A 19,841-nucleotide genomic window follows, 5' to 3' on the forward strand; every position below is an offset into this window, starting at 1 on the left:
TCTCTCTCTTCTCTCTCTCTCCTTTTGCTTTGAATTTCTGAGTGAAGTCTCTTTCAATCTCTTCTCTGGTAAATGAAGTTTGGTGGCATTAAATTTCTTGCATTGAAAATTGGCAATGCTAATCTTCGAACTGGCCATGGCAGTGGCTGCTTCAGAGAAACAGAGAGAGCCCATGTTTGGATTCTCTAATTTGTCTTATTATCGTTTTCTTTTTCTTTTTCTTTTTCATTTACAAGTTTTAGATTAATGTTAAACAGATTTCTAAACACTCAACTCATTAAGTACAACTTTTTACTAATAGGTTTAAAAATTCAACTTTTTAAAAATATAAATACTAAAATGAACAAAAATTATTTTTCTGTTGTTTGATTGGCTTGTAGTTGTATCATGCTGAGAAGTGAGAGAGGTCCACCAAATTTCAAATATTTGCAGAATCCACCATAGTGGGTGGGTGGGAAATGGGAAATCAATAAATTTTGTGGAGAAAAATGGAATAAATTGAAAAAGAAAAATGAAGTCATCCGTAGAGTAAAAGGGAGTGGCAGAAGAAAGCTGCTGAGTTTATGAGTTTGGTAGGGTCTAATCCAAACACTCAATACGAGAAAACCAATGGATTTTTTTCTCTTTTTTTTATAAATTATAAATAATAAAATTAATTATTATTGTTTGGAAAGGAATTGTCATTTCATCAGCCTTTCACTTTGGCCCTTTGTCTGTCTCTGAATCATTCACTGTTTTCTTCTTCTTTTTCTTTTGATTTTTCAGGATAATTTGTGCATATTTCGACTAATTTTATCGGATAATCGCTAGACTCTATTATATTTGGTTACCGAAAAAATACATAGACACTTAGTTCTTAGGTAGGTGGTTGTTGTGCAGTTTATTTTTTTCTACTTCATGCGCTCTCCTTCACCTTCTACATGCAATTTTATTCTCTCTCTAATTATTCACCCTCTTTAATTTCTCACAATAACATGTGATTTATTTCTTTTTATAACCATGAGGTGGAGTTGTAAAGTCGGGATTATATTTGATATGCGAATTTACTTATATTGAATTATGGGTTTTTTCATGGTTACTTATACTCGACTCTCAAGCTAGATATTTTACGTATCATAAACTTTAAAAATCAAATTTAGATTATATGGTCAATTCAAACACAGTTTAGTGGATAAAGTACATATTATCATCTTAAAATTAAGGGTTTTATCCCCACTCCTATAATTGTTGAACTAAATATAACAGATCTGAGAGAAAAGTTTTTAATTTATAAGAGGCACACTAATGTCTGACCAAATTGGTCCATCAGTAATTCTAGCTATTTTAATTAAAATTTCCTTTACTCTAATGTACGTGCGGTGAGCACAAACACTTCATACTCAATGACTTTACGTTGGAGCTTCTAGTTCGAGTAACCATGCACCAAAAATACCCTAAAATAGAGTTAGAGAAAGAGGGTAGAAAGGGTTTGCACATATTTTTTAACCCATTAAAGGTAAAAGGGGAGGGCTTTGGTTAAAAAAATCCAATTACATTTAGAGAGGGTTGTTGTTGGGCAATCAATTACTTTTCACCTTTTTAACCTCAAAGTGTTGAGTAATTTCAATGATTTAGGGAGTGGCCTATGAAAAAGGGTAATTGTGTAAGAGCATCATTATATGGAATTGATTCTTGTTTTTGTCACTTTAACACAAGCATTGGATCAATTGATTGCCTTCCCCCAAGGACATCTTTTCTTTTTCTTCACTTTTTTTTTTCTTTTTAATTTTAATATTTTGTTCTTCTTGAGATTCTTTCTCAAACCCAGAAGTTGTTTTTAATGCAACATTTATTGCTAATGTTCTTCCTCTCCCCCTTTTCTAAAAGCTCTCTGACCCAACCAAAAAAGATCCTACTGATATAATGAGTTTTAGCATCTTCTTTTTAATGTAAAACTACCCCTCTCACGTTTTGGACTCGAATATTAATTTGGTTTACCAAACTCAGGTCTGTAAATTATTAATATCCAATGGGAGAAATTTTTCTTTTTATCAAAGAAATATTGTATTTAAAAAGAAATAGGCATTACAAAAGTGGTGACCACTGATTACGCTTGTTTACATGCGTAAAAAGAAGGTTTTAGATGCTGTTTTTACTATGTTTCAGCTTTGTTTCGGATTTTCCTCGGTCGTTTGAGTTCCATTTCATGCAAAATTCATATATTATGGTTTGTGGTTGGCTTATATTGTATTTATGACATTTTAGGACCATTTGGGAGTGCAAATTAATCAAAAGAAGCAAAAAGTCGGAAATACCTACATGGGAGGCGCCAGGCGCCTGGGAAGCCTGCAGAAAAACAGTTTTTTTTTCCAACTTTGCCCTTAATGAAACGCGTCTTCCAATGCGTTTTGGTGGTTCCAACCGATGCATACGTGTAGAAGAAGTGTTCCACTATCAGTTTGAGCACGATTTGGTCAGTCAAAAGAGTTGGAAATGGGTGATTCACCATCGTTTTAGGACCTACCTAACCAATTCTGCACAGCTATAAATTCCAGCAGCTTCTCCACCAAATGCATCAAGCCTTGCTTCCTTCTTTTGATCATTTTTAGTGTTTCTTTGTTGCTTTCTAAGTACTTTTGAGTTGCTTTCATTAGTTGCTTTTGGTTTTTAAATCCCGAGCACTTTACATTCCTTTATTGAGCTTTGTTTTGTTTCCATTTGTACTTAGTTATTTTCTACTTATTCAAATATATAAAAATCCAGCACTTTGCTTATCTTCCCTTTGCCTTTACTTTATTTTTAGTTAAGAGAGTTGTGTTTTTGGAGGAAAGAGCACGTGACACTCCCCCTTGCTTGAAAGAGAAGGGCGAAGCTCTCAATCCCGATAAAAACTCTCCGTTAGTTAACTTTTGTTTTTCACACATGCATTCCAATTTCAACCATTTTACTTGCTGTATTTTCTTCAAAATGTCTTTCTAAATTCCCGTCTCTAGCCCGGTTATGGATAGTTAGCCTTTTATTTCTAAAAAGGGTTGCTAAGAAGTAGTGTTTTTGCTTTCCATTCATTGCTCAACATGTTTTCCCAAAAAGTTAGGATTTAGAGAAGGTCACTGTAAGTCTTAACAAGTCAATACTGAAAAGGTTGCTTATTTGCATTGTTGAGTGGTTAAACCAAGGAGAGGAGCGTCTTAGACATAAGGGTTCCGCTTAAGTAGCCTAGACATAGGACCTTAACCCGAGGTTGCGACTATTTCCATCCTAAAACTAAGATATCTCTCATAATAGACATATTAGGGAATGTCTTTGGACTTTGAACTTGCTTAGACATAAGTCAAGTGAAAAGCGTAGTCGTTGGTTCCTAAAGTAAAATGCATATCGTCCTTAGCATATCCTTGATTCTTTGTTGGCTAACTTGGAAGTAATTCGGGCTAGGTTTTATCATTATAAGTCCAAATCTCAAATCCAAAACCATTATTTGTGACCACTTCCCATTTTACAAGAATCACTCATTTCAACATTCACTATTCTTTAAAACTTTAGAGTTTGGAAATTATTTAGAAGTCCTTGAGGATCGATACTTGGATACTCCATCCATTTTATATTACTCTGACAGGTGTGCGCTTGCATCTATATAATTGTTACCACGCTTAGTGCGTGCGTTCAGCATAAACGCCCAGTCAACCACCCATCACATTCGGAATCCACAAAGGAAAACAATTATCCCAAAGGACAGAGAAACAATCAGAAATTACACGCTTGGCCAATAAAACAGCTTGTCTTGTTCAAATAACTAGGAAGATGAATAAATTTTAGCCAAGTCACAACATCTTCAACCTCATTCAATGACGTCGAGGGAAACTCCTAAATTAATACAGTGATCTTGTCAATTATAACACCCCTATTTATATAAATTACATGTCCTCTATCATAACATCTTATAATATGTTAAACTGGACAATGTATTAAGTCATATACATCGAATAAGCTGATACATAACTTAAAAACGAACGCTCTCACATCATGTAAGAACCAAACTAAGATAATTTTAAGTTTAACTTAACGATCAAAACAAATACATACACAAAAGTTCAAGGACGAAAATCTAATTACTCGCTTTTGCAAATACCCTCTCTAACCCAAAAAAAAAATTGATACAAAGAAATAAATTATAGCATCTTTTGATCTTCTTTAAGTCAAGTCTTATCTTTACTTGCAAGAGAGATCTAATAGTCTTTAAGAGTTGGATTTGAATTTTTATCCTTTAAATTGACTCTATTGCACATGTCTTCTTCTTATCCATCTCATCTCATCTCTCTACACATCAACTTTAAGCAAAGTTTTTTTCTCAACCAAATTCCCTTTAGAATAACTTGTATATATATATATATAATGGGTTTTCTTTTCTTTTTCTTTTTTCTTTCCTTCTTTTTCTTTTTCTTTTTCTCCCTTTTTTTCATTTTTTTACACAAAAAAAATATAACATGTTGTAATGATTATCCATAGCCAAAAACTTTGTATTTTATATGTAGATGTGCTTATTGCTTTGCTGCATTTGGACTGTTTCTGGTTCTGCCATTACCCACTTCCATTAAATTTTATGGAAAATAAATAAAAAAAGACATTAAATTGTGGTGCTGTTTGGATTGGCAGAATAAAGTTTTCATTTTTTTTTTTTTTTTTTCTTCATTTTTTGTGGAAATGGTTGAAGGAATTGGGCACAGCTATGCTGCTAAATGCTGCCAAAATGTTGGTCTTAAAATGTCAAAATCTTGAGTCTAGAGAGAGAGAGAGAGAGGGGAAAAATATGGGTTGCACATTGCAATCACAAACTTCAAAGTTTTGAAATCTTCCAAATAAGAGAGCCACTAGAATTAATTTTTTGTAATTATTAAAACAACCACTTCTCTGACATTTTTCATTTGTTTTCTTTTTGTTAATTCCCACAAATTTTAAATATAAATTTTCCTTTGGTATACAAATTTGCTTATTTTGCCTTATTTAAATCTGCTAATCTCACAAATTTATCAGCTTTTGGGATAAATGTCCATTCAAATTCAAATATACTTATCTCAAAGAAAAATAGTTAATTTTGCTAATTAACAACTTATTAAACATTAAACCTACAAAATTTCCTCCCTAGAAAGCATATTGTATTTTTCTTGCGGCGAAGCATTGTTTCTCACGAGGGGATGATAAAGTTTTAAATGTCGATTATCTCATAAAATGTTGATATTGATAAGCACTTCTAAAAAATTATAAAATAAAAAAATTTAAAACAAATATTTAAATTAACAAATAACTCGAGTCCACGCAATGGAGCCATAGACATTCAAGTAAAATTCAATCCACAATATAATTTGATTTATAGACAGCATCTTGTGCTAAAGGTCGTTGATGCGAAAGGGCCTAGAATGAGAAGTCATAAGCGTCTATACCATAAAATCGATTTTCAAACCTTTCACAATTTTTAAATAATTAAATAAGTTAGAAATTATTAGTATTAATATGATATTTGTATTAGAGATATTTTGATGATATCTTTTATATCTTGTCTATTTTTTTTTTTAACTATGAAAACGTTGTTTCATCCATCACGTCGATATCAAACCGAAGGTGAAAATGTCGAGAGAAATTTAACATTGAGACAAAAGAGTGAGGGTTTTTTTTTTCTTTTTTCTAATTTTAATAAATTAAGTTTTTATGGAATTGGGGAAAACAAACACGTGATGTTTGAATGTTACGAATATTGGAGGTCGTGGCCAGATATGATGATGTCAGTCGCACCATGTGGATGCTATCATCTCATGTGCTTCTCTCTCCTCTCTTTCTCTCTCTTAAACAAAATATTACTTTAATTAATTATTCGTTCTCTCTTTAAATTGTATTCATATTTAATTAATATCTACTTTCAAAATATATATATATATATATAATAAATGTTTATTATGTCTTTGAACTTTTAATTTTATGTTAATAAACTGATAATTTGGAGATTTATTGAGTACTATGCAAATTTATAAATTTTTAAAGTTTTGAGAAATTTAGAAAATACGGAACTAAGTTTGTATTTTAACAAAATATATATATTCTATTTCTCTCTTCAGACGTTTTTCCCTCTGAAAAAAAATAATAATAATGGGTTTTTGAGGGGTTTATTGTGGGTTTTGGTCAAAAACAGAGCTGGTTGGTTTAATGGGAAGATCCGACAAATTCCTTTCACATTGCAGAAATTCAAATCATTCCAAAAAAAAAAAGAGAGAGACTTTCATTCAAACTATATAAAGAATGTGTGTGGGTTTTTAAATTCATTTCTTTGTGTATTTTTTTAAGGTTGTTTGAATTGTATGAGATCTGAAGGGGCTTTTTAAACATATATAAATATATAAATGGGTTTTGGAAATAAATTTAAAAAAAAAAAAAAGAAATATTGAAGAGAAGTTGGTTTTGAAGTAATTGTAAACATTAAAGTGGTTTTTAGGTATATGATTTCTTTAAAAGATGATATGAGCATAGTCTTTGAGTAAATGATTACCTCGGTAAAGTTTTGGTATAAATGGAATTACTCATTCTCATCTTCATTCATATTTCATCTACTTAGTTGACTCTTTAAATTATCACTCGTTACGTGTCACATTGATATTTAAATAACAATTTTAATAAGAACAACGTATACGATTTTAAATTATAATGAAAATTTATGATTAGTCACAGACAATATCATCAAAATTAAGAGACTAAATACATATAACCATCAAACTTCATGAATAAAACTTATAATTTAGCATAAATCAAAATAGTCATTTGTAATTTAACATTCATCAAAATAATCACGGATTATTGTGATTATTTGCACCAATGTCTGAATTATAATTAAGGTCCGTTTGATAACCATTTCTTTTTTTGTTTTTAATTTTTAAAAACCTGGGCTGTTTGATAATTAATTCAATTTTCTGTTTTTTTATTTTTCAAACTAGTTTTCAAAAACAAGTTTTTGTTTTTCAAAATCTCATTTCTTCTCCTAATACTCTAACTTTTTTTTCTTTCTCGTATTTATCTTAAAAAAAATGTATTTTTCATTCTAAAATTTTTTTATTTCTAAATCTCTCTCCAAACTTTATTTTTATCTCTCTAAAATTTTCATATCTTCAATATTTATTATTATTTGTCTCTACTTTTCTGTATTTTTGTTTTTTTTCTAACAGGTCAGTTTCATTTATCTCTCTAAAAATTTAATATTTTTCCTAAAATTTAATATTTTATAATTTTTATGTCTCTCCATAATCTATTTTTTGTTCTAAAAATTATATTTTATTTTCTTGTTTAAGTAACTTTTATTTATCTTTGTATTTATTTATTTTATATAAAAATTATATTTTGAATCTTGTTTTTATCTCTAAATTTGTTTCCACTATAATTTTTTTTCTTTCTTTATAATTTTTTTTTCTTTAACATATCTTTTCCTCTGACTTTATTTTTTTCTCTATAATTTTTCTCTTTTTGTATTTAAATTTTCTTTCACTAATTTTTTTCTAAATATTTTTATTTATCTCTCTAAAATTTATCTTCCAAAAGTTTATTTGCATCTCTATTTTCATGTCTCTACGTTAGGGGAAGACAAAAATTTCTATAGGGTCGGGGTCCCAAACATATAAAATGCATGTCTCGACCTCGTCCCCGATTCCATTTTTTAAATAATTAATATATATATTACACTTTTTTATATTTAAATTCTAAAAATAAATAAAAACATTTATAAAACCAATAATTTTTCTTGAGTACATCTCTTGAAACCAAGAACGAGATGGAGACAGACTAAAAATTTTCACGAGCCCGAGAATGAGAGAGAACATCCTCACTTGCACTCATATCATCTCTACTCTACATAAAATTTTCTCCCTCTAATATGTATTTTCAATTTTCTAACTTTTTAAAAACACAAAACTAAAAATGATTATCAAACATATATGATTTTTGTTTTTAAAAAACAAAAAACCAAAAACTAAAAACAAGAAAAACCAAAAATAAAAAACTAAAATAGTTATCAAAGGAACCCTAAGTTGTTGATTAGGATAAATCATAATAATCGTTTCTCAGTGTAATACTTATAATTACTTTTTTAAATTTGTTATATTCAAAGTTAGATCCTGATCTTGATATGGAATAGGAGTATCGAATGCCCTGAAACAACATTATTATTTGCAAAACATTGTAAAAAATAATAAAGAAATGTTTCAAAATGTTTGTAATTTTAATGTTGCTCAAAGGAACACAAGAACAAGGATGGTCTTCCATGACTGTCGAAAAGAAAACTGAGCATGTCTGAATTGTACTTGGAACTCCGAGTAGATGAATGAATGAGGCGGGTAAAAGTTTTTACCCCTCTTTTCCCATCACTAGTGATGGATTTGTTTTTTCACTTTTACTTTTTACCCCTCCTTTCCTCGCAGCTTTAAACAGGGGGAAAGGTTTTAAAAAAATGAGCATCCTTTTTGGCTCAGAATGTTGGAAAACCGTAGTTGTTGGCAGAAAATATGTATTTTTTAACATGTTGCAATGGTAATACTATTCTTTAGTTATATTTGATTTTTATGTTACATTAAAAAGATTGGTTAAATTAAAAGACAAAAATTCGAATCATCGATATATTTGTATCTTATTTTCATATTTCATAACTCAAAAGCCAAATGCAACTAAAATTAATTTTTTAATAGAAATATTCAGTTACGTATGAATAAGCAGAAGCTCTAGGTCGAAAATAATAATCACATTTACTTATTCATGTATAACATAAATAAACACAAATTGCATGTACTCAATTGGTTAAAGTAAACATCCTTGATCAAATGTTCAAAAGCTTGAATTCGTACTAAAAAATATATAACATAAATAATTCAATACTTGAATATAACTAAACTAGTTAAAACATCATCCAATTCCCACTTACATATTGAACTCAAAAAATATCTCAATAAAAATGAACATCGATAAAGTTAGCATTCAAATAATAATCTCATTGGAAGCGTTAATTTTTTTTCATTTAATTGATAATGGATTTCAAATGTAACAAGCAAATGTGAGATAAATGATGACAAAAAAAAAATTAAAACAGTTTTAAAACCCACATTTTACATAAAAATAATCATGGTAAAAACCCTCATTTAGAGGAGAAGCAACTCAGTACAATGAAAATCAGTGCAAATGTCTCAAATTGACAGCTACCCATACTTTAATATAATTATTGAAAGGAAAAAAAAAAAAAAAAAGTTGATCCCTTCACCATAACCATCTAATTTTCATTTTAAATATTGCACTGCAAGACTTTCATATTTTAACTTTAGAAAAAAATGAGGTCACTTCACATACATTTAACATCAAGTTGTGACAACAAACCTATTTTAATTTGCTTTAATTGAGAGAGGGTCTGCAAGATATGATGAAAGAGTTAAAGGGTAATGGGGCCCAAGAAGTTTCCATATAGCAATCCTGGAAAAGCCTATTGTCTTTTCTGTGCTAGTCTAGCCATGGCCATTTCAAGAAATTGCAAGCAGATGATACAAAAGTACAGGAAAATGTGCAAAAAAGCACCATTCACTATTCACACATTCTTTCAAATAAACCCTAGTTAATCCAAGAAACAATTTCCACATAACAATAGAACAACAACTTCATTGAGAACAAAACATTATTAAAATTATTTTGCAAAATCTAAGTAACTTCCCCATGTAGATATCAAATTATTATTTCACTGCAAACATAAAACTAAATCTTATGTCAATCCTCAAAAGTTCTAATGGTAAGTTTATCTATTTCATTTTGATTCTTTTCACGATATATTTAACATAAATCTTAAGTCACGTCATTCTTTATTCTTTTTTAGTATAAGGTGAGAGTAGAGATTCAAACTAAAAACTTTTAAATCAAAGATAAGTGTCTTGACCAGTTGACTATACTCAAATTGGTTAAGCCACGCCATATTGTTTTCTATACTAAACTCATTGTCAAATGGAATATGAAAATTTACTGCGTGCAGAGTAAATAAGTTCCAAACCTGAGTGATTGGAGAAAGAGATTCAAACGGCAGCACGATCATCAATTGAGGAAATTCTCCAGACTAAAAGACCTGGAAGAACACAATCAGCTTCATTCGTTCAAGCAAGATGGAAATATACAAGATTTAGATCAAAAACTTTCCTGATAATTAAAATTATTATGCAAAATCTAAAGTCACTTCCTCTTTGCCGAGACTCCCTTTTTCCTTTTATTTGGAGAGTTGTTGCTGTTTCTACTACTAATACAGTCTGAACAAAACCAATCACCCTCTGGAATATCCAGCAATGGAGGATTGCAGCAATCTATATGCATGCCAATTCCACAACCATTTGAACCATCTTCGTTGCCACAAATGAGCATCACCTCTCCTCTATCTCGGGATCCACACTCTTGGCAGGCTATATCGTTATCACTACTACAATCATCCCGTGGGCTCAAGTCTACGGAAACTTCTTCTGCTCTCCTCTGGAGGTTGCTAAAAGATTGTTCCGCCCACGCATGAGTATTGTAAAGTACATGTTTATCAAGAGGGTAACCAGGTTTGCAGACATACTCCACTAAGTAATCAGCCGCTACACAGGGTATCTCATCATTTAAGAACTCTTGGACCCACATATCAGCACGTGGCATGCCAGGGCTGACAACAGCGAAATCAACTCTAGACTTTAGGAATCTGGTATAAGGTGGAGATGTGGCTAGTATTGTCCCGTCTCCAGCCTTAACAGCACGCTTGAGAGTATCCTGTTCCATGGTTAGCAGATGATGTTATATGTCCAAAAAAACCACTTATTTTCACTAGAAATATCTGAAAGGAGCATTACAGATTAAGTGGTTGTAATGTAGCAAATTTTGAAACTTCCAAACTGACGTACCAGACGTGGAGCAATGCATTCCCCGTATATGATGATATGCATTCCATAAAAGGCACCATGACCTGTCTTCTCCCTCAACAGCCGCCACTTCCTTGGAGCTTCCAAATTGATTGCACCATCTTCGGTGAGGCCGTTCTTGTACCATTCGTAAGGCTCCTCCTTCAAGAGTTTTCCAGCCTGACTACTATCTGTTAGGTAATCAGATTTGAGAATCCACCTGCACCGTAACACCCTGTGCTTCAGATCTTTTACGTATACTAAGTCGTTAGAAAGTAATATACAGCAAGTGACTTTTAAATTTCTTGCATGAAAACACAAAATAGATAGTACTTCCATCACTGCTTTCCCTAATCTTTGAAATTCATGCATCTAAAAGAGGACAATTGACGGAAGTAACATGTTACCTTCCAGATGCTGCAGCTGCAAAAAACTTTTCAGTTCTACGGACTGGATCAGGGGTTATGAAATGTGTTGCCTGATATGACCACTGATGAGAATCTCTGCAAACCCTTCCTTTCAAATGCTTGATTACTTTCTGAAGCTCCTTCCTTTCTAGACGATGTCCACTCAAGATAAAACATACAGGTTCAGGTTTTACTTCTCTCAAAACTTCTTCAACTGCCATGGAAGAATTAGCACTGATCTCTCGAGATTTTTTAGTGGTCTTTCTTTGCTTTGTATTAGACTTGACAGTAGGTTTATCCAAACAGTGATTGACAAGATCACCAGTTTTATCACCTTCATCACATGGTTCATTTTCCTTCTCTGACTTATAATCAGGTGTAGTATGGACTTCAGTATTAGGCCCTGCAGCAACCAACTGAGATTTCTTTTTCCCTTTCGTCTCAACTTTCTTACGGGGTGCTTTACCAACCTTACCATGTTTCGATTTCATTTTAGAAGGGTCTATCAACGTTGTTTCTTCCATGGGACCTCTATCCCCTGCATCCAATTTTGATTTTTCATCATCTTCTACTCTTAATTCATCCAGTTGTATATTCCTGATGGAAACTGGTTCCCCTGGTTCAATCACTTCTTTTATTATACCTGAGGGAATCGTATCATCAAGCACACTACTCTTACTGTTAGATTTCACACCAGATGCAGTCTCTTTAGCTAGCTTGTCCACATCACTTGTTAACCGAACCTCCTTATAGTTCTCATCGTCAATCATTTGCTCAAAATCTGCTTCTTTATTTTCTTGATCTACAGTTTTATCATCCTCGTCCATGGCTTCATACTTATGAAAAATATCCCCCATATCTGTTGCCTCCGCAACCTTTTTTACTCCGGTATTGACAGTTTTAGGAGATGAGCTGAAGAATTTTTCATCATTCCCACATGATGAAGAAACAGAATCATTTAAGGAACTGGTTTTATTCGAGAGAATAGAACCCTTGCGATTGGCACTGCCCAACTTAGGTCTAGAACCTAAACTCTTTTTGGCAAACATCTTGATTCTATGTTGTTTGGATTGTGAGTCATTCTTTTGAACAGTAGAAATTTTTAAATGAGTTGGAGAAGCTGATTTATTCGCCTTTGTACCTCTATCACTTTCAGATGTAGCCAAAACACCATTCTGCTGCTTATCTGTTTCTTCAGGTTTTCCAACCACATCTCCAGCAATCTCATAATAATGATTTAGCTTGTCAGGCTTGTCAGGTGAAATGTCTTTTTCTGATACCTGGAATGATGTTCGAGGGGTCTTCTTGCCGTCTTCAGCCACATCCTCAGTTGGAGAGAGAATGCTCTTGCTGTAAGGGGAGTCGCATGTCAATGGTTTCTTCATAGTATTAAAGGTGTCGGTAATAACCCTACTATTCTGCAAGTTTGTAGCATGACACTCACTTGACTTGTCGTTGTCTAAGGAAACACTTTTCATTTCCAATCCTAAAATATTTTCATCTATGAAGAGATTATTCACGGTGCATGATTTTGTATCCACACTCATTTTATGAGATGGAGAGACATCATAAGACACATCTGAAATCATGTTCAGAGGCAATCTAGCATTTGAATCTCCTGTACCAAATAAATCAGTTCCCCTCAACGAATTTTGCTCGTAGCCAGAAAATGTTGCATCCTTCACTTGCTCTATCTTTGTAAAAGCTGCATCAACACCAATATTGTCTTTTATTTCACCTACAGCCATTTTAGAGGAGACAACTGCTTTGTCCAATTTTTCTCCTGAAAACAGTGGAAGTGGCGACTTCAATGGGGTTTTCCTAGAGTAACTTGTTGCACATAGCTTTGGGGACTTAGCTGCATTTAATTGAGGTGACACTGCCTCATTTTTCACTTTCTGCTTCTCAGATTCAGAAGTTTTAATATTCATATCAGACGGCACAGAACACCAAGAATTACTAAAGACGTCAGCTTCCTGACAAGTAGGCACCCCAATGGCATCATGCTTATCAAATTTTCCGGAAGGAATAAATTTACTATAAGTAGTAGGAACCGTCGACATGCTCTTGGGATCAACAATGTTTGCACGATCATCCAATGTTTTTGCAGCTGGCGATGTATTAGATAGTTCACTGGTTGAATGCAAACCAAATTTCATGGTGTTAGGACTCTTTGTGTTTCTCCTTGCAAAATGTTTTGTGATGCCACTGTCAGATTCGTCTTCAGAATCCTTAGCTTCAGCTTCAAACGTCTCCATGTCATATCCACTGTGGAGAAATGAGAGAGAATTGAGAACATAGATGGATTAGATTCAGTGAACATCATTTAATCAGCAGGCTAACATGCAGAAGAACATAGTACAAATATTTGGAGAGACGCCCGGAATTCATAATTCAAAAATGTCAGAACAGAGATTGCATTTCCATATGCTGTTATATCTCACTAACTTATCAAAAAAGCGATGCCTCAATAGACAAACCATAAACAAACGGAAGCATACTTCAGTTAGCATCCCAATAAGCTAAACCTAACAATAAAGTCTGCAATTTTCAAAAAAAAAAAGGTGGTATCCTCTCTCCTACTAGGTGAAGGTAATTTCATAAAAGATTACAGAAACCCAATTGGTATTCCCCAAAAACATGAATATGAAATGACATCATAGAATTCAGATCCCTGACTGTTTAAACAGAGGTAGAAAATTCCACACAACGGGTACCGTTGACTACAGAACAAACGGCAACGGGCCGCACCAACTATGCCCCAAGGTTTTATAAGAGAACACTCCCTGGTTGGCAGACATGGAGACAACTAATTTTGATCATTACAGTCTACCATAATAGAGTATAGACTGTAGGTTGTAGCACAATTGTGAAAGGCACAACAAGTTCAATGCAGTGTTCACAAGATTCTCATGCGTTATGGCAAGACAGTGAACCCACATACCTCATGTTGTAATTAGATTCCGGAAGTAGCGTCCATTCCCTCAAGCTGAGGAGAAATAAGATACGAGTCAAAGAAAAAAAAAGAGAGAGAGAGAGACCTTAATGTTCATAGAGCAGATGAAAATCAGTTGATATTATAGGATCCAACAACACAATAATATAAATAAAAAGTACCTGTCTTCCAGCCAACGATGGTTGACAAGCTTCATGGTCCTCAGCCTTTTAGCAAGATCATATTTGTCCCCTGTACATGGTATTTACCATTATTCTTCTCTCTTTGAGAAATTGAATAATGAAATAGCCAAAAAAACACAAGGATGCAGCAACAATCTTCTAAGAGGTGTTTGTCTCGCTAAAAAATTTGTGTAATTCAATGTTAAGAAGTTGAACCCATATTTAGTATTGAAGTTTTCTTACTGCACGTTACAAGCTTACTAATCTCATGGGCTCTATAAACCTATGTTAAATCAAGGCTTATAAAATCCACTTTCTATAATCTATACTATGTGATAACTTCTTGAAATCATGAACCTACCAATCAAACACGTTACACAAAACCATATTTTTATAACTCATTTACTTGCATAATCCAAATATTGATTACGTATAACTAGCCTTCCCAGCCATAATTTTTCCCCTAAGATTTTGGAACAAACAAATATGGACAAATGCACATAAGCTATGGGCCTATGGCTAACTAGATAATCTAGCAAACTATTTGAACAAACTAGCATGAACTCGACATAAAACAAGCCATAGTCATTTATATGGTTGAATAAAAGTCATGCATAGATAGGAAGCCTAGCACTGCATTCCCACATTCCCCAAAGTATCAAATAATTCACAACCATCAACTTCAGATTTTAATTAAATTCAGTTATATTAATAGTATGCATCAGAAGAATCAATGGTAAAAAAGAAAGGATATCATTTATTGAATGGAATATGAACGAACTAAACATTATAAATCATACTAATATTCAGCAAAATTCCACTAACATCAAATCTTTGCTCCACTTGAAAAATAATTAATAAGTACCACATAAACACTTAACAAGGATGGGTATCAAAGCACATAGAATCAAGATAGACATACCCTCAAATTTGTAACATATGAGATGGGTGACCTTGTGCGCCACCAATGGCTTGGAGAATTGTGCACCCATCAATCCAACCATTGTCTACGAAGTACATGACACAAATTGTAAAATTGTAACATGAAAAAATTAACCGGTGGTCAAGAAAAGAGAAAAGAGAACTGTGCATAGTTAGTACCATAACATCATCTCTGTCTTGTCGCTGATATCCAGTCAAGCACATGGTCAAATTTTTAGCACCCGGGATACCATTCAGATCTCTTAAGGGTCTGTACAATACCTGTTAAAAGGCTAACAATAAAGACCTATAAGTATGCTGATAACAAAAGTTGAGACTAAAAGACACGCTCTTAACTATCAAGAGACATTTTATGCAAGCAACTTCTTGTTCCCCCATAAACCCAATTGTATTGCTCATAACTATAATCGTCTACGGCAATTGCATTCATATCGCATTCAATTAATAGCCATGCATTTTGGACTTCGAAGTCACAATATTCCAAACTTAAAAGCTTACACCCAATAGCATTGGCATGAGAAAGCTAGGAGACCTTTACTTATGTTATCTGCCATAGTGTGACCCATGTTCAAGAACCATTGAGACGAATAAAAATCGTTTCCAATTTAAACAAAAACAAGATGACATAGATAATTAGTAGAAAACCCACCGACGTAGCATCCGCGAGCAACCCAGAATCGAATCTATGATCAACCCATAAGTCCGTGACAAGCAACTTGCCATCATTTCGAGCAGCAACACAAACAGGATCATCCTGTAATACATACATAGTAACGGTGAAACTAAATTCACAACTCACAAGGCACTATCCCAGTGTAAGATCCCAAATAGGTACACAATAATCGTGAAATTAGAAAGCTAATTTTCGAATTGACTTGGAAACAAAGTAGGACGTACATAAACAATCTTATCCTTATCCACGATCACATGAGTGCAACTCGGGCCATACTGACCAGCGTCAACCCCGCCGCCACTGATTAGCTTAGACCGAACCTGAAAGAAAGACAAAAACAACAAAATCATGCTCCAAATCGATTCTTTTACTACAATCAACAGTGAGCAAAAAGATGCGATACCCGTTTCTCATCGACATGACTGAATCCAAATAGAACAAACTGAACGCCTAAAAACGCTTCGCAAGGATGACCAATTTCCATAAGATCGACGGAACAGAAGTGAATGAAGCTAAAGAGAAGGAGAGAGAGTAGAATGTGGAAGTGCAATTCCTACTGTGAAAAAAGTACGTGGAACTAGATAGTGAGCGAGAATCTAGCAAGATCTTTAGAAGCGTAAAAAATGGAGAAGTGAGTGGCTTCGTTGATTGAGCGCTGAATCTTGCAGAGGAAGCCTGAAAATTGGCGACACGAGAGGGAAATAGAAAACGAGGGAGAGAAGTTGGAGCGAGGGAATTGGGAAATTGGAAATTGGGGCAAATTTTTTTCTTTTTTGATTTCTGTGTCAGTGGCGGGAGGATTGGAATTTCTGATTTTGTGAGGTTGCAACACGTGGTCATGCCTGATATCGACACGTGTTTCTACTTGAACCTGTAACTAAAACTAACTCATTGAACCGGCCTGTTTGAACCGTGATCTACCGACCGGCTCTCGTATTTAATAATTGAGTAAGATATGATGAGCGTTTTGCCTTTTTCCATTTGTTTTTCTTTTGTAACGTTACCAATCAAACCCATGAGATTCCTTATTCAACTTTGGTGGGGGTAAGGGATCCAACTCATAACCTCTTAATTAAATATATATGTTAATTATCGTCGAGTTATGTTCGCATTTGTGAATTATATTTAAATCAAATTGTTTCTATTGGCTTTAAGATTAACATATTATTTTGGATTCAACTAAATTATATGTATTAATTGCTAGTATAGAGGTAGGTCCGTGAAAATATATATATATATATATATATTAAAGAATTTTGAGTGAGTCAACCCGAGCATCAACTAGTTCAGACACCAAATATACGATTAAAAGATCTTAAGTTTAAACTTCCACATTGTACTAAAAAAAACTTTGAATAGATTTTGTTATGGGAAGACAAAAACTAGACCCGACAGACGAGCTTCACAGGTACATAACCCAAAGCATGACCAGGTCTAAGGCATGATCAAGTCCATAGCCCCGCAAGGTCCCGACCGACCAGATCTCGGCCGACCATATTCGACTACTAGAAAGTCTATTGTAGGCCAAATTTGCCCACAAGATGTCCACAGCCATGTTTCCTAAAGACATTAGGATTCAACCTCTATAAATACAACAATAAGTTGAACCCTAATGGTATGCTGAAAACCCTATTCTCAATACTCGACAAACCTTCGGTTCTAAATTAGGCATCGAAGTTTGTATGGCTAGGACCATGCCGGTGTTCAGTGTTGTTTGTTTTTTCCTATTCCTGATTTCATTATTAATTATTGATGCGAATTTGACGGAATATTGAGGAGCCTAAATTATGCATCAACGTATTCAAATAATGATGAGCACTTACCTATAATTTGATTATTTATATTTTTTGAATTTTATTGACGACTAGATATAATATGATCAACCAAATCGAGCATAGCTAAATTGGTTAAGACACCTATTTTCAACTAAAAGGTTGTAAGTCTGAATCTTCATCCCACATGTTGTACTAAAAAAAGATACAATATAGTCAGTTACGTATACGTGTGTATATGTTATATATGAGAAATCAAGGTTGAGGGCCTCGCAAGGTCCTGGCCGACCAGATTCAACTATTAGAAAGTCTACTGCTACAAGTCATTTGGTTCAATATTTGGCCCACAAGATGTCCACAGCTCAATAATGTATGTTTCCTAAGGACATCAGGATTCAACCTCTGTAAATACAACAATAAGTTTAACCTAAAAGTACGTTGAAAATCCTATTCTCAATACTCGACAAACCTTCGGTTCTAACTTAGGCATCAAAGTCTGTGTGACAGCACCACACTAGTGTTCAGTGCTGTTTGTTTTGCAGGTTAACGTCTGTTCTCAATTTCGTTATTAATAATTGGTGCGAATTTGTCGGAGTCTTGAGCAGCCCAAATTATGCATCAACATATTTTGAGCACTTACCTATAATTTGATTATTTATATTTTTCAAATTTTATTGACAATTAGATACAATATAATCAGCCAAATCAAGCATAGCTAAATTGATTAAGACATCTATTTTCAACTAAAAGGTTACCCCATATTCGTACTAAAAAAAGATACAATATGTGTATATGTAATTATATATAGCAAGTCAATCTCGTTCTAGCAATTAAATTATATGAAAACTTAGAACATTTCAATTCAAGCATATCAGTATTTGTTTAACAGTCTGTATATAATAAGTTAGTATTTTTACAATACATAAAGTCGTTTAATTAAAACTTAAATTTTCATCTGTCTATAATTTGAATTGAACTCTGACTAGTCAAAACATTAGAAATTGGTATTAATTTGGAAATTTGTTCAAATAAAAATATATAAACTCACGATAATAGATCGTTTGAACCAATATAATTAATAAAATAGTTTCCAATCAACGTGATTATTAAATAAAAAAATGCAAATGATATTGTAAATTTTAAAATGACGGGATCAACTAGTTTTTATAATACATACAAATAATCGAAGCAATTAACAGTCAACTTAATATTTTGATTTAACTAAAAGAAATTGAACGAAGGGGTTGGAATAAATCAAAGTCAAATATTTTTTGGATGGTTATTATGATTAAACTTACAAATTTGTACCACGGTCAACATTTTAATAAATAAATGTCAAGTTATAAGTTTGGACATGAATTTACTGGGTGGGGTCAGGTAATTTCTGTTCGCGTTGTTTGAAAAAAAATTAACAAAAGGCAAATGTTTTTCATGACCATGTTTATTTAGTTTTTACCATTTAAAAATATTATGAATTTCATTTAAGCGTTGTGTTAATAAATTATACTTTTAATTATGTTTGGTTTGATAGTAAAATCAATATGTCACTTTTATAGATCAAATCAATACGAACGTAATTTAATAGATAAGACATTTGTTATAATCACGAAATCAATAGTTAAAGAACAGTAACGAAGGGAGAAAACATACGGAGTATTGTGTTCAAATATTTAGACGAGCTTCATACAAAAAATTACCAAGATATGATTCTAAGTTATCAAATAAGGGAAGAGAGCGATAATCGACATAAATCTCCAATTAAGAGGTTGGGAGTTCGGTTCTCCTCTTCTACATGTTGTACTTTAAAAAAAAAGAACTTGAATTGAACATAATTGAATGGTAGGATTTCACGACTTTAAATTTAGTATCGATATTGAATTATATTTATATTTTTTTTGTTAGTACCACATGTATGATATGTGTGGATGAATATTCGAACCTACAATATTTCAAACAATAATATATTGTATTAATCAGTTGAACTATGCCTAAATTATCTAAAATTATATATTAACTAATTTTTGTTTGTTGA

The 19,841-nt window shown here is 32.8% G+C and overlaps 1 protein-coding gene across 2 annotated transcripts; it reads right to left on the bottom strand.

Annotated features, from left to right (window-relative positions):
• Nucleotides 1–10,048: 10,048 nt before the first annotated feature.
• On the bottom strand, nucleotides 10,049–16,799 carry LOC111018374 (transcription coactivator). Of its 2 annotated transcripts, XM_022294430.2 has the most exons (10): nucleotides 16,441–16,799; nucleotides 16,262–16,357; nucleotides 16,014–16,118; nucleotides 15,524–15,625; nucleotides 15,345–15,429; nucleotides 14,423–14,492; nucleotides 14,250–14,294; nucleotides 11,306–13,573; nucleotides 10,902–11,118; nucleotides 10,049–10,770 (listed from the first exon to the last, which is right to left on the bottom strand). In XM_022294430.2, the coding sequence occupies exons 1-10, from the start codon at nucleotides 16,519–16,521 to the stop codon at nucleotides 10,204–10,206; spliced, it is 3,636 nt and encodes a 1,211-aa protein (XP_022150122.1). In that variant the 5' UTR covers nucleotides 16,522–16,799; the 3' UTR covers nucleotides 10,049–10,203. The 2 variants fall into 2 exon arrangements, with proteins under 2 accessions (XP_022150122.1, XP_022150128.1); XM_022294436.2 differs by lacking the exons at nucleotides 16,262–16,357; nucleotides 16,441–16,799 and having other exon boundaries at nucleotides 15,524–15,636.
• Between the last annotated feature and the right edge of the window lie 3,042 nt (nucleotides 16,800–19,841).

This window comes from Momordica charantia (assembly GCF_013281855.1).
Source record: "Momordica charantia cultivar OHB3-1 chromosome 9 unlocalized genomic scaffold, Mcharantia_2.0 BLBB01000009.1, whole genome shotgun sequence".
Taxonomy (NCBI): Eukaryota; Viridiplantae; Streptophyta; class Magnoliopsida; order Cucurbitales; family Cucurbitaceae; genus Momordica; species Momordica charantia.